Here is a 15,991-nt window from a genome sequence, read left to right on the forward strand (position 1 = left end):
TACAAAAAAAAAATATTAGAGAAAAAAAATACAACAAAATAATGGTGTGTTTGTTAGAAATAATATTATAATCATTTTTTGCTTTCCATGCTGTCGACTGGTTCGAGCCTAAAAAACAACAACAGTGGCGCCATTATTAGTATTATTCCCCAATGAAAGAAAAGAAAATTCAACAATCTTCCTCTCTAAACGTATCTATAGTCGTAAAATCTCATATTAAAACATACTTAAATTTGACTCAAAACTACCTTGTATGCAGGGGGAGGTAGACTTCCGGTGTAAACAGCAGGTGGGTGTTGAGTTTTACTTATGCATTTTTTAGTTTACAAAAAAGTTCATTTGAAATTTGGGGAAAAAATGCTGGAATTTTCACAACTTTGAAGCTTGGTAGCCGACCCCTAAAGTACATTTTTTTTGTCTGAAATTTTTGTGGAAGTCTTATTTTAGGCCGTAAACAAAAATGGGAGGGTGGCCCGTTCAAATTTCAATAGTTCATTTTTAAGGTCCACCCCTAACGTAACGTGTTGTTTTATTTTATCAATCATTCTTTTAGTGCATTTTAATTATTTTATGTTGAATAAAACAGCTTTTTTATTTTTTAAATACAGTAAAAGTTGAGTTTTTTATGTAAGAAACTGTAATGTATAGTTGACGAATTCTTTAAAGCAGTTTGAGGGGTGCTTACAAATGTCTAAAAAATTTGGTATGTTTCTAAAAAATGTTTATGCATACATTTTTCCATAATGCGAAATTTCGACTTATGCGAGGAGTCTTGGAACGCATCCCTCGTGTAAGTTGGGACTCAACTGTATTGGTTATTCCATTGAAAGAGAATGCTCCCCACACCGTGAGTGAAACTTTCCCCCATTATTGTCTGTTGAAAAAAGTTCGGGGCTCCTTGCGGCTCTCAACCATCAGGACCTTCTAAATTCAATTCCTTTTCCATCTCTAAAAAAACACCAAACCAATCATTTGTCCAATTCATGTGATTTCAGGTCCACTGAACATGAACATCTTTATGCCGTTTTGTAGTTTGGCGAACGACATATTTTGCAATAAACAAGAAATGCTCTTGCCTGCAGCTATCAATGTACTGTTGATCTTGATACTGGAAAACTTACTTCATTACAAACGGACTGTGTTGACAGGTTCTGAGTTGAAACTAATCGCACCATTTCTCTGTCTTGCTGTTCAGTTGTTTTCTTTGGTCTTCCAGAAAAAAAGTTTGCTTCAAAATTGTCATCTTTTGACAAAATTTGCTAAACAGCCTTATGGCATCCAATTTTGTTTACAATGTCCTCCAATCTCCATCCACAAGCTTTCAAACAATAGATTTGCGAAATTCCCCTTTTAGAGAACTGCATATTGCAAGACATCTTGGCAATAGTTCAGAAACGGAAACGCAAGTTCGTTTTTCTGTCAGAAAACTTGTGCGTCACAAGTAAATTACCTTTTAGTATACAAATTTTGAATATCAATACTGAAATTATATTGAACATTGATTGTTTATATATTTTTGGGTACACCATTTTTTCGTTAATGTTTTTAAGAATTGGATCTATGATCGATAAAAATTGTTTAAGCGTTTTATCGTTGTTATGTAATCATTCGTAGATTGTAAAGCTTATTTCTTCTTGTTTACTCTTATAGTTAGCTTGTGGTTTCAATAAAATAATTATCTATAAACTTTTGGGACACTCTTAGTGTCCAGGTAGGTAATCCTATTTTTTCTCCTTCTCCTTTTTGAAAAATAATTGGTCTAAGTAATGTATATTTACAACACCCTTATTTGTATGAACTGTCATCATCCTTGATTTATGAACCACTGTAACTCTAGGAATAAATAATTTCTTGTAAACATGAATACTTATGTTATCATAAAATTTTTCTAACTTTAACTCATATTTTAGGTGCAAAATGTGATGCAAATACTTTTGATGGGGAACGATGCCTTTATGGAGCACTTACTCGAAAAATTAAAAATCTCCTAAGAAATTTGAAAGTTGTTACTTCCAAGATTATGAGTAGAGATCATTATAGTGAGTTTTTAAGAAGGTACTTAGGTGTTGCAGTATTTATTTTAAATTTACGTGATTTTAAAGCCTGAAGAATATTGCTCAGAGAATTAATTTTCATAAATATCTTTTTTTTTAAACGAACATACTTGTCTTATGTTACTTTTTTACGCATTGACTTATTTAGGACATCTGAGCTGAGAAATCAGAGAAACTATCTTGAGTTAAAGGAAAGATACATCTTTGGGCTTTCATGATTGCTCATTAGGGTGGAGCGAAAAAAACCAAATTCCTTTTTGAGAGTTGCGCTATAGCGTGAAAAAGTTGCGATTGGTGATGGCTTAAAAAGCAAAAAATATATATATATTGAAATCAGATAATATCTTCCGAACGCACAAGCCTAAAATTTCATGGGTTTTAAAAATTTTATAAAATGTCTTTTTTTAATGCTCTTAGACAGAAAAGTTTGCGATTGGTGGAGCCTTCACAAATTAAAAAGAATTTTTAAATCAAATAATACCTTCTGACCCAGGAACAAGCCTGAAAAATAAAAAAATGAAGAATTTCATCTTTTCTTTGTGATTTAAAGAAAAAAATTGTTCTCCTTTTTTTCTTTTTTTTTTCAGTAGTATAGGGAAAACCCTTTTAAAAAGCACTATATTACACATAAACATTAATTTATTTCTTGATTTTGAATTTATCTTATATCCATGCAGAAGTTCCATTCTTTACAGCAATGAGCCATCTTCAGGTAAGAAGATTATAAAATATTTAGAAAAATTTCTACCATCCAGCACACAAGTCTTATTGTTTTAAGTGTTACTTGTTTGGGATCGAATCTTCGTACCCAGTGCCGTGGGATGGGGGGGGCGGGATGGTCATGACTTTAAAGGGTCCAACGGCCCAAGAAATTGGAAAAAAAATTGAAAAAAAAAATCACTAAGACATTTTTTACGTTACAAATTTTCACTGCTGTCCTTTGGGTAGAGGCCCTATAGAGTTTTTGCATGGCCCAAATTTATAGATCCTGCCCTGTGACTTGTTAAACCTAATTTATAATCAGATTTTTTGGAAACTCTGGCATAATTGTTTTGGATTTCAACATTGCTGTTATGTAGCCATCTCTTGATTTAAATTCGTAAACTTTAAGTGAAGCCACGTGTCTCCAAATTTTGGATCGGCCAAAGACATAGTAAATAACATTGTTTCGTATCTAAATAAACAACAAATTTCACTAGACGACTTCAACATCATGGGTTATGATTGTACTAAAATTAAAAGTGAATGAAAAAGTGGCGCGACTTGTCAATTTGAAATGCCTAAGTTCATTTTCTGGACAAATAGGAGAAAGTTTCAGAGGTTGTGAAAAAGTGCCGGTAATAGATTTTCAAGTAATTGACTGTACAACTCTGGAAGTAAACAGAAAGGGCTTGAGTAAGGATCAAAGGTATCTTTTAGATGAATCTCAAGCAATAAAGAGTGGCAATTGTGCAAATGATTGGTCAAATATTGACCCGGGCCCACGCTCACATTCCAGATGGCTCACTTGTGCAAATAGCTTCAAACTGAATAGTCCTCAAATTGAACGTAAATGTAACCTTCACATCAGATGAGTTAAAAGACATTATTACTTAGATCTTGAAATGTGGCATCGTTACATGCCAGTCTGGTTTAAAATAAGGAACTGCAAAAACTTCATGGACGCTCCCGGCCCCATTCATGTTTACAAGACAATTTAAACCTGTCGATGCTTGTTTGACAACCTGAAACAAGTTGATTATCATGTGATTGAAAGAAACTCTTTCTTTGCACGTCCCGAAAACTTATTAATAGCCATGGTTTTTGATGAAAAGAGGCACATATGAGAAATAGGGTTTCTAAACGGTTTCAAAAGCCAGAGAGTCTGTAAAGGCAAAAACATCAGAAATTTTGTCATTCCATTACTAAATTTCGAAGCCACCGCTTTGCACAGAGATTATTGATTATAGCACGGCAAAGTTACCTTGTGCACCTCTTCTTCAAAAAATTATAAACTAAGATAAAAAATATTTTATTACAGCAAATACTACACCAGACTTGGATATAAAGTTATTCCCTTGCCCCATATGCATGCCGTCAAAAGTGAAGCTATGGAGACTTTGCTTAAACTTGAAATAAAAAATTAGATTATAAATTTGGTTCGACAAGTAACACTTAAAACAATAAGACTTGTATATTGGTTGGTAGAAAATTTGCTAAAAGTATTTAATAATCTTCTATTATTTGAAAATGACTCATTGCTGTGAAGAATGGGACTTCTTCATGGTTAGAAGATACCTTCAATACCAAAAAATAAGTAAATTTTTATGTATAATATAGTGATTTTTAAAATAGCTTTCCCTATATTACTGGGGAAAAAAAAGAAAAAAGAGAACATTTTGTTAAAAAAAAATCTTAATGAAAAGATGAAATTCTCCATTTTTTCCGTTTTTCAGACTTGTTTCTGGAAGAGAAGGTATTATTCGATTTCAATTTTTCTTTCAAATTTCTGAAGGCTTCACCAATAGCAACTTTTCCGTCTTAAAGCCTTGAAACATCAAAACAAAATTTTTAAAAAATCTAAAAAAAACATGAAATTTTCCATTTTTCGAATTTTTAGGCTTGTTGCGTGATCAGAAAATATTATCAGACTTTAATAATTTTTTGTTTTGTTTTTTAAGTCTTCACCAATCGCAACTTTTCCGCGCTATAGCAACTCGCAAAAAAAAATCGCTCAACACTACTTCTTGTATGCGTTTTTTGTTTTATGTTATTTGTAATTTACCTATTTACTTATAATTCAGTATTGTACACCAAACGAAAATTGGGAATCTAAGATATTGCATAAACCTTGGAAAGAGTTAGCTTCTATTTAAAAGTAAATGTGAAATAGAAAATAATAGTCATAACATAGACTTAAATCTGATGATGCCTTATGACAAAATAGTCATAACAATGTCATTTAAATTTCGAAAGTGTTGACTCTTTCATTAATTTTTTTTATCACTTTGTTTTTGAATGCAAATTTGGTCGTGCCATGGCAAACAAAGTTAAAGTACATGTCTCAGTCAGCTGTAATAGTTAAGGAAATATTTCTGATAAAAATTACTTCATGTTTTTCAGTAGTGTTCACTCTAGAAAAAAAAAGGGCAGGGTGCTGGTCTTTGGAAGGGGCACTATTTGTTATAAAAAGGGCACTATTTTATGTGGTCTTCCACCATCCAAGACCAATGACTCACCTCTGAAAAAGTAATGAGCCCCCCCCCCCCCCAAAAAAAAAAAAATTAAAAATAACATCTTAAAACAGCTTGCGAAAATTTCATCCATTCCTCTGTACCATGAGCAACCCCCCTCCGGGGCGTGCATAGCCGGGGGGGGGGGAGAAGGACACCTGTTGGCCCGGGCCTGATCCCCAAGGGGGTCCAATATTTTTTTAACTAGGGGTGAAATATAGAGGCAAACAACATGGAAAAGTCATTTGTGACGGGCCCCAAAATTTCTGTGCACCCCCCCCCCCTCCCCCGCTTGATCGCCACCATTGACTTCAGTATTAAATATCATTTCTTCCAGAAAATGCACTTATCTTTAGGGTTAGATTGCCCCCGCCCTCCCCAAATGACAACTAAGCACATTTTCCAAACTCCGTAGGTACATTTAGCTAATGCTGAATCTTTGCTTTGGGTATGTTTCAACACTTTTCAGGCCATAATTGTGACTACTTTTCCTATAAGAATAAAAAATTATAGACATTTCAAAATCCTTTGAATTTCAACGTTAGATGAACAGTATTTAAGTACGGATCCCTCCCTCCTATCTAAAAACTGCCAAGTAATGAGCATTATGCCATTAAGTATTTTAGTAGCCATCAAAATCATGATAAATGTAAATTCAACTTTTTAAAAAATACTATACTTCAAACAGAATAATTATTAAAATATTGTGTGCAGTGCTTCAAAAATGCAGTTGTAGCAAGGTGCAAAACAAAAAAGGCTTTATTTGAATGCCTAGTGTTGGACTTAACACAACTTCATGACACAAATGTGTTTGCAGATGTATGTGCTACCCAAGCAGCTGGGGCCAATCCCAGATTTTAATTTCACTGACAATTTTTTTGAAAATTCAATACATCAGCGTTTTATTTTTGTGATTTTTTTTAAAAGCAATATTACAGTTTTTTACATATATATAAAAAAAGAAACAGAGCAAGATCATTTTAGTTGGGAAAAAGCACAGGTATGTCAAAAGTATCTTTTTAATTATATCAATAAGTTTTTTAAATAATCTGTTAGTATACAAATCGTATCCAGAGATAATACAAATACCCGGCAAAAAGGAATGAATGAATATTTCGCAGCAGAAAATTTCCCTGGCAAAATTTCACACAGAACAATGTGTTTCCATTTGAAACGTTCATTTTTTCGGGGGGGGGGGGGGGGGGGGGGGGGTAAAAATTCAAGGTAACAAAAAAAAAATACCTTTGTATTTTGTTCAGTAAGCTTTGTACTGTGTACTACTTAGAAAACAATTAGAAAGTTCACCAATCAGAAACAGATGCGAAAAGATTGCTTCACAATCACAGCAATGCGCCAAAATTAGCTAAAGCCTAATTTCCACGTGCAAACGGAAAACGGACGCAAAGGGCTGAAACGCTACGAAAATGGCCTATTCATACGATGTTTATTGCTCAATTCAACATTCTATTTCAAAAATTTATTTTTATTTTGATGAAGGTGCCGTTTTTGTTACATTACTTTCGTTAATCTTCCGATTTTACAAGTGTGATTTCGGGGGAAGTGATAGTTATAAATGGGGTAAAATCAACCAGTATTGGACTTTGAAATTGTTAACTAGAACAGTAAATGAGTTTTGAAACGATAATTTCGCAAACTTAGTTATTTAATTTTTTTTTCAAATTTTTTTATTTATATATTTTTTTAGAATTTTTCGCGGGTTAATTCAACAGGCCTCGCGGGCTACGTTTGGCCCGCGGGCCATTGGTTGTGCATTCCTTAGACTCTAAGGAATTCAAGCACTATGTTAGCTTTCAAAACTTTATCAATCACTTCAAAATAAACGTTCTTTCCAAGCCTTTTACAAGGATTATCAAGAGCATACGAACCCTGCTTCTGTTCTGTTTTGCAGTAAAAATGAAAAAAAGAGAACAGCCTGAAATATTTCAGTAAACTTCGTATTTTTTCGGCCGGCATCATCGTCAAGAACTGTATTTTCAAATCAAGAACCGTTTGCGTTTGCACTTGGACTTTTCGGGCAAGAAATGGAGCAGTTCATTTGCACCTGTTCCTGTCTGACATGTAGTACCCCCCTTCTATTTTTCCTGGAACTGGCGCCCCTGGTCCAACAGATGAAAATAATATAGGAAGACTACCTACCACCCTCCCTCTCTCATTGTTGATTCTCAGAAACTCAAGGATGGGGAGGAATTAAACAATAATCTCCCGCCATCACGGACGACCGAACACCTTCCCTCCCCCTTTCAAACCCATCCTCAGTATAAGGAAGAAATCTATCTTTTGTTTTCAACTGATAAGTCTGTTAGACTTCGGAGAATCTCAACCCCTCTTTGCCTAGGTGCATAGGCGGATTTAGGCTGTGAATTCTGGGGGTGCAACAATATAGCAGTGGCATAGGTAGGGAGGGGCAGAGAGGGTGTTCCGCCCGGAGCGGCGATTTGGAACTTTTGGTGTGAAAAAATATCAAGTAAGGAAATCATACTTTAAATCTAATACTGCGGGCAAAGGAGAAAAAAAACCTTTGAAATGTAAGGTTTTGGTATGACTGAACGGTCATTTCAGTGTTCAAAGTTGAAATATTTCCGTCGTGAGCCCTTGAACCTTTCTCATTCACTTAATGTCTTTAAATTGTAAGTCCTTAAATTGTAATTCAACACTTAAATTGTATTTAAGTGTTGAATTAATGCAGGGAAAACAAATTATTAGAACTTTGTTACGGAATTAAAGCTGACTCACTATTGTCCCCAAAGGCTTAAACTGACTTCAGTTTTGATAAAGATTCGGTAGAGAACCTCATTCCCCCAAAAGTTACTTTTAACTGCAATTTTTGATGTAAATTCAGAATATTTCTCCGAGATAGTCGCCTGATCCCGCCCCCTTCATTTTTGTAGGAAGAATACGGATTAAATTAGTTTCCCTTTGCTACCTTAAATGAAGTTTTCTATTTTGAGTGATAATTTTCAATGCCTTAATGTATTATTAGATACGTCTCAATGAAACGGTGGCAAATAGAGGAACCGCACCGGGCGACAGAAACTGTAGCTACGCCATTGCAATACAGGGGATGGGGGGGGGGGGTGCAGCACTGCAAAGGGCGACTAAAGCCGTTATTTTGACGGCAAGGGTGACTATTTTGATGACAAGAGTGAGTATTTTGCAATCAGTTGTAAAATACAGCGACTATTTTAGTAAGTGTAGCTAAAATTCGTAAAAAAGCTAGGTTTTTTTTTTTCTCCTAGAAGAAAAAAAATTAAAAAATCGCTTTTAAGTTTACCCTCTAGTTACCACGGAAAAAAAAGGAAAAGTTTTACCACGTTTAATTTTTGAAAACAATTGTTTTGAAAAGTGGGAAAATGAAATGTAATAAAACATTCACAACCAGAAAAAATGTGAAGTTTATATCTTTGTATAAAAAGAGTTTCGTAAAGTTTCGTCCCGATCGTAAAAGATCGCAATTTTCGTAACGGTATCGTTTTTGTGAGTGCAATTTTTGTAAAGGATTAGTTTTTGGAATCACGATTTCTGTTTCTCAACTATTTCTTTTTTCTTTTTTACTGTTTTTTTTTTCAGTTTTTACTTTCTTTTATTCGTACTATACATTCATTTTTTTTTTTCAAACGAGATTTGGAAAATATTTTTTAAAGTTTTCCTTTTTAAAGGTTGTTTGGAGAAAATTTACCCCACGTAATTCTGTATCACTTCATGGCATTAAAATGATATACATGCTTTTTTTTTAAATAGGAGACTAATTTATAAATTATTTTCTGTATCTTTTAACTATTTGGAGACTATTACTCATATTAAAGGCAACAAAAGCAACTAATTTTAGAAGCGGAACTCAGTGATAGCACTGCCCCTCAACCTTCATAAAATTTTGAAATTTTAGTGAAAATGTTGTTTTCAGTTAATTTCAGTGTGTAAGGACTTAATATTGTTTTTGAAGAAGTATATCGCAATAGCCGTATTGTTTGACTTTCTTAGCCATGGTTGTTTCAAAGAAAAAGAAAATTGCAATGTTATAAAAATACATACCCAATTACAGAGTATAAAGTTATTATATAATACAGCGCTGAAAAATAATTAAAGGAATGTTTTTATTTGATTTATGTAATTACTAAAAGTACCCGCACAACGATGCCAGTGCTAAAAATTGAATGGAGGTCCGTTGAATAAAAAAAATTGTATTTTTTTTATTCCCCCTCCCCCTCTGATGGGAAATGATCGTTTTTCTTTGTATAAAATGCGTACATACTTTTTCAAAAAAAAAAAAACTATTTAAGTTTCTTTGGAATTTAAAACTTTTTGTCAAATCATTAAATTAGATTTACAGTTGCTTTAAAACTCTATTTAGCGAGTGAAGTGGTTTTTACTGCAAATAAACAAAAAAGACATTAAATAATATCTTTCAAATATAAAAATTGTTTATCGCAGACTTGCCCAGCAACCACGCTATCATAATCCATCCATCTAACGAAAAAAAAAAACATCCCGTGGAACATTCAAAAATCATCGTCAGAAAAAAAGAAGAAAATGTCATACATTTCACTCGGATAAAAACAAATCAAAAGTTTCTTTTCTTTCAAAACAAATCGCCAAAACAATGAATTACATTAACGGTTGCCTTAAAACAATAATCCTAGACTGAACTGCTCAGCGCCTAACGTGCCAAGCGACCACGCTACCAGAACCCAGCCCTTTTGCGAGTGAAGCGGGTGTTTTTTCTTTGGCAATAATAAATGTTATGGCAAACAAACAAAAAGGTATAAAATCACATTAACAGTAGCTTTCAAATCTTTATATATTAAGAGCTGCGTTGCCCGGCTTTACCCGGTCTACCTTGAGAACAAAAATTGTATCAAGTGACATATGTTCAACAGTTAATTAAAAAAATAACTTAATAACTTAAAGAATAACTTAAATAAAAGAAAAAAAACACCATGCAAAATTACCCTTCCAAACAATGAAGACAGATATTAAAACACTTTTAAGAAATTAAAATGCGAAAGCTGGATTTTAAAAGCGTAACCATGGAAACATGAAATAAAATAAGTTTAAGAAATCAGATGCAAAATAAGGAAATAATCAATGGATTCAAAAAACGTAACCATGGAAACGCGAAAATAAAATGGTTGACAACCTGAATCAAAATGACATATTTCGAAATTGATTTAAAAACGCTTGTAACTTTTTTTCCTTTGAAGATAGAAGCTAATTTTTTCGACCAAAGGTCGATGAGATTTGGAGGTAAAAATCTCGCTTTTTCCAATGATGTCAAAAAGAAAACTGTGGGACAATTCCTTCACTTTTTATTGATAGATTTAATGAAGAAAGTAGTGCCTAAATTTCAGCTAAGCCTAAAAAAGTTAGAGCTAAAAACGCAAATTACTCCCGCCGTAATTAAGTTAGAGCATTGAAATAAATTGTTTAGAACACAGAAAATTCTACCCTTTTTAACGATATATAATAATATGTGCAAGTAATTTTTCACCCCTTTAATAGCCAATAATAGGCAATTTGCGTGAAATTTGGGCTAAATTTGAATAAAAAAAGAACTATTTATCGGATTTTTTCGAATTATAGCCTATGTTACTCAGTAAGAAAGCAACTTTCATATAAGGAAAGAATTTTTCAAATAGGTGCCGTGGTCCCGGAGATTACCTCGAACATATAAAGACACAAAAATCCGCCCTCTCTCTTTATAATATTAGTAAAGATTTATTATCTTTCTTTTTAAATGGAGAAATACTTCTTTTTAGTTCATGTAGCACAATTTCTCTCGCACTGGCGAAGTGTGGTGACTAGGTCACACAATAAGCTGCCTATTATTGTATTTTTGGGTTTGCTTTCAAGTAAATTAACTTGCATTTAGGTGTAGAAAAATATAAGTTGTTTTACAAAATTCTTGAGGAGATATATATATATATTTTCCTGATAAAATATATTTCATTTAAATTTTCTTTGAAAATCCAACCAAAATTGTTGGGGGTGCGGCGCACCCCCTGGCTCCCCCGTAAATTCGCCTATGCCTAGGTGTGTTTGCATCTCCTTTTATTCATGGGGCCGTTTTCAGGGTGAAATTCTGGGCACAATGGGCGTTTTTGCAGATGATCGCTGGACAAATAAAATTGCCCCAGTATCGCGGCGGGTCAAACGATGCTTGAGGCATCTTTTTAAAAACACAGGACCCATATTGTTATTCTTGAAAAGGGCGGGGCGCATTTTGCGATCTAAAAGAAGGGCAGGGCGCTGCGCCCTTCAAAAACGGCCTAGGGGGAACACTATTTTTCAGTCATGCATTAATTATATTTTTAAAATCTTGTTTTAGATAATTGTATGAACTTAAAAAGTTTATTTGTTTTGACAGAGCTTTTGAAACTGCTGAGATTTCAGATGTATGTTTTGTCATTCAGGGAGAAAAAATTAACGCTCACTCATCAATTTTAGCAGCTAGAAGTGAAAAGTTTCTCAATATGTTAAAAGAAAATTGGAAGTTAAGAACCGAAGGTGAACTTATTTCAATGGACAAATTTTATGTATGTAAAACTATTTTAAAATATTAATGCTTCTTTAGTTATTGACAATTAAGTAATGTCAGTTGTTTTAAAAAGAGCAAAATGAACTTCTTTCTTAAAATATGCTATTATTTAGAATGGCATATTATTATTATTATTTTCATAGATTTGAAAGAAATCTTAATAGATTGATTTTGAATTAAAAAAAATATGTGTGCTCAACATATTACAGTAGTTGCAATAATTTGTTTTCATAATAAATTTGCAATTGATATCATCTTGAAAAAAATAATCAATATTAATCTGCCTTTAATACACTTTTAGGTATCTTATTCGAATTTTAAAGCATTTTTGAAATATATCTATACAGGTGAGTTTAAATAAATAATTTTAGTTTTAATTCTATTGGTATGGGACATATAAATTTCTACCAAATGTATGTCAAATGAATGACTATGCCTTTTATGAAATTAAATATTAAAACAGCTTATTTCTATTGTAAAAATAATTTTCAAAGAAAAGTACAATCAATTGATTGTTTGGTTCAAATATAGCGAGACCTGAAATACTGGTTATGCTGCCTAAGAGTGAAGCTTCATGAGGGAACAGTTTGAAAGTTAACTTAATTATATTTACATGAAGGGTTGCCGCAGGCTACCTAAATGTTATTTTTTGCTCCTTCTTTTAGTATTAAGTGACTTTGGAGACTTTTTTTAAAGCAAAAATAGGCTAATAAGCAACCTATTTTCACTAAGGCTACTTTTTTAGAGACTTTTCTTTGCCAATTTGTCTTAATGTTTGAAAGTACTAGAGTTTTTTTCATAGCGTTTTTTTTAATTCGTTATTTTGAAATCTTTTATTATTATTATTCATTTCCACTTCACTGTCTCTTCACTTATAAAAACCTTTCCTAATGAATGAAAAATAGTTTCGCCACAAAATATTTGAGGCATTTGCGACCAAAACTCAAATAGATATTGGAGTTCAAAATATTAAGATTGGAACTTATCCTTATAGAGAAAAGATGAACAAAGCACGTCTCTGGATTGCTTGATGTCATAATTTTTTGAAATTATGCTAATTAGAACATTTTTTTTTCTGTTACAGTTAATCATGCATACTAGAAGTACAGAAAAAGAAGCTGATACTGGCAGTCCTTTATTGTGCAAAAAGTTGCTTTAACTAAAATAAATGAAAAATGGGCGTTTTCACTCCCCAAAAATGGGATGTTTGTTACGTGATAAAAATTTGAAAATGCTTGGTTAAGAAGCCGTTACATTGCCCTTTAAAACAGAACAAAGACTGTCCCGTTTTTCTATGGCGTAGAAGAGATATAAACCTTTAAAGTAATACAATGATAAATTTTGCACATTACTTAAAAGAAACCAAGTAGACTGAATAAATGCCTTAAAAAAATACCATATAACCAAATTTCATTGAAATGCATTTGCAAAATGTAATTTTAAACCATAAAGAGCTTTTAATTTTTATTAACTATATTTACGAAACATAATTTTTCACCAAAAACAAATGTTTTATTTAAAGGTTTATATCTCTTCCGTGCCTTAAAAAAAATAGAGTTTTTGTTTTGTTTTGAAGAGCAATGTAATGGCTTCTTACACTGGTGTTTTCAGATTTTTAGCACCTAACAAAAATCCTGTTTTTTGGGTAGTGAAAAAGCCCATTTTTCTATTTTTTTTTTTAGCTCACCCAATTTTTTCATCATGAACTACTAGCATCAACCTATTTTCGTCTGTGCTTCTAGTATGCATAAGTAACTACTACAGGGAAAAAAATTAGCTTCCTACTGTAAGTCCCTCATTGGCTTTTTTATGCTCGAAATGACGAAAACGGCATTTTTCAACCATGATTTGACAACAAAAAATGTCTAATTAGGCTTAACTTTTAAATCATTTCTTTTTATGCACAATCAAAAGTTGATTCTTTCACCTTTACAATAAGCTATGTTTGATCTTTCTAATAATTTAAATAAATTCACTAGAGCTTTTAGAAAAAGGATCAAAAGTGCCGAATTTCACTCATCCACAGCACAAAAAATAGCTATATCTCAGGAATAAAATTTTTCCAAGAAAAACATATAACAGTTAAGGGTTACGGAATATTGGTACATATTATCTACCAAACTTCATCAAAATCACCACAAATATTTATGAAAATTTGTTAATTTTTTTTGGAATGACCCACATCCAAAAATATACAGATTATCTAACATGCAAGACCTCTATTTGTGCAACACTTAGTCCTAGATGCATACTTTCAATTGCAAAAATGTTCAAAATCAGATGCAGAATTAAGATATTAAAAGTATGAAGTGAAAATAAAAATTAATCCAAAAATGCAAAATTTAACTTTTTATACGCGCCCCAGGTCCCCTAACTTATGCTTAGGGAAATAATCTCCACTGAAAAATAATTCCAATGCAAAAAGTTTGAAATTAGTACGACCAATATTCACCGAGATGTTACACGCAGCATTTTGTGACTTACACCACTTTACACTCGCCGTCAATAACACCTTTTGGGGGAAAATATAGCAATTAACAAGTGTTTAAAATAATATGTGTGCATAAAGTGGTTTTTCAAACTGTTCGAGGTTTTGTAGTGTGTTTTTGGGAATTACGGCATAACATTTGCTTATATTTTTGAATAGCAATGAAGAATATAAACGTCACATTTTTTTTTTTTTTTTTTGCTTTGACAACCTGTCATTCTTCTAAAAGGGCAATAAGTTTCAATCTCACCTTCTGTATGGTCCCTTAAAACTTTGAACTGAAATATCTCCTTAAATTTTGGTTGCACAAATGTCTTTTTTTTTTTCATGTAAGTTATAGTTTCAATGGAGATTATTTCTCTAAATATAAGTTAGAGGACCTAGGGCCTGTATAAAAAGTTAAATTTTGTATTTTTTGACTCATTTTTATTTTTTCTTCAAACTTTCAGTATCTTAACTCTGCATCTGATTTTTAACATTTTTGCAATTTGAAGTCTGCATCTAAAACTAACAGTTGCGAAAATAGACATCTTGCATGTTAAAATGGAACACCCTGTATGTATATATATATATATATATATATATATATATATATATATATATATATATATATATATGAAGTAAATAATTTTGGCTTTTTGATGAGGCAAGTAGTGATCACTTGCAGTAAACCCATCAAAATTTCAGGGAATCTTAAGATTATCTCAGCCCAGGTTGAAGATCTTTGCTTCTAAGAATTTTTTTTCCTTAGTTATTTTTATCCCATTTAGAAAGAGTAATTTTTCCCATCTAGAAATATCAAATGTACATTTGTATTGACAATTACTTTTGAAATTTGTTTTTGTCTCTAGAAAGCTAATGGTCTGTTAGCCAATTTATATTTGTTGAAGATAGGTGTTTATAAATGAAACTTGCATGGCATAAAAACCTTTAATGTTATATAATTTTTGAAGTAGTGCAGATTTTTAAAAATTGTATTCTTAATGATCTGTCAAGTTAAGTGTAATTCATACAGCGTCCGCACATCACGTTCGTCACGTAAAGCGTACAGAGTAACGTTTTCCAAAAAGGGTGAAGCATTCATACTTTGCGAACGCAAAAAAGGCACATGTCAGTCTCTCACCCAATAGAGAGAGCGTGATCATCTCCTGGAGACCAATGAAATGCGACGCCTAACTCTACGGACGTCAGAGCCGTCAGATATCTGGCTTCTCGTCCCGTCGACGGGTCCCGTAGAATACGGCATGCTGTCATGGCAACGCTGACCGAAAACTGGTTTTAGGGAGAAAAGCATACGTCGGTGACGGATGTGTGGATGCAGTGTGAATGTTGCATTATTTTCAAGTGTTAAATTATTCATATACAGTAGACCCTCGTTTTATGTGGCGGTTACATTCCACGGAAATGCTGCGTAAATCAAAACCACGTAAATTGAGACCTAATAGCAGTGTTAAAATAAGGGTTATGTTCTGTAGATAAAAAAACACTTCATTCTAGTGAAGACTAATTGCATAAGAAGTTTAATGTATACTTATGTCGATTTTTATGCACAACATGCATAAAGAAAACATAAACTAATTTCGTGTTCTGTTTATAAAGAAGAGCTGACTATGCTAGTCTTTTAGGAACCATTAAGAATTTTTCTCTCTAATTCTTTGCAGAACATTTACGCATCCATGATCAT

General features: G+C 32.7%; 1 protein-coding gene across 4 annotated transcripts in view; it reads left to right on the forward strand.

Annotated features, from left to right (window-relative positions):
• Positions 1–1,910: 1,910 nt before the first annotated feature.
• The window catches only part of LOC129231605 (ankyrin repeat and BTB/POZ domain-containing protein 1-like), a gene marked incomplete at its 5' end in the record, with an annotated part of 34,811 nt that continues 20,730 nt past the window's right edge, over positions 1,911–15,991 (forward strand). For 3 of the 4 annotated variants that reach the window (XR_008581275.1, XM_054865968.1, XM_054865970.1), the window contains 3 exon segments: positions 1,911–2,055; positions 11,649–11,817; positions 12,121–12,166. Coding sequence is in view for 3 of the 4 variants with exons in the window: in XM_054865968.1 (XP_054721943.1) it covers positions 1,911–2,055; positions 11,649–11,817; positions 12,121–12,166 (360 nt within the window). 4 annotated transcript variants of the gene reach the window in all.

The sequence above is a fragment of the Uloborus diversus genome, chromosome 10 (assembly GCF_026930045.1).
Source record: "Uloborus diversus isolate 005 chromosome 10, Udiv.v.3.1, whole genome shotgun sequence".
NCBI lineage: Eukaryota > Metazoa > Arthropoda > Arachnida > Araneae > Uloboridae > Uloborus > Uloborus diversus.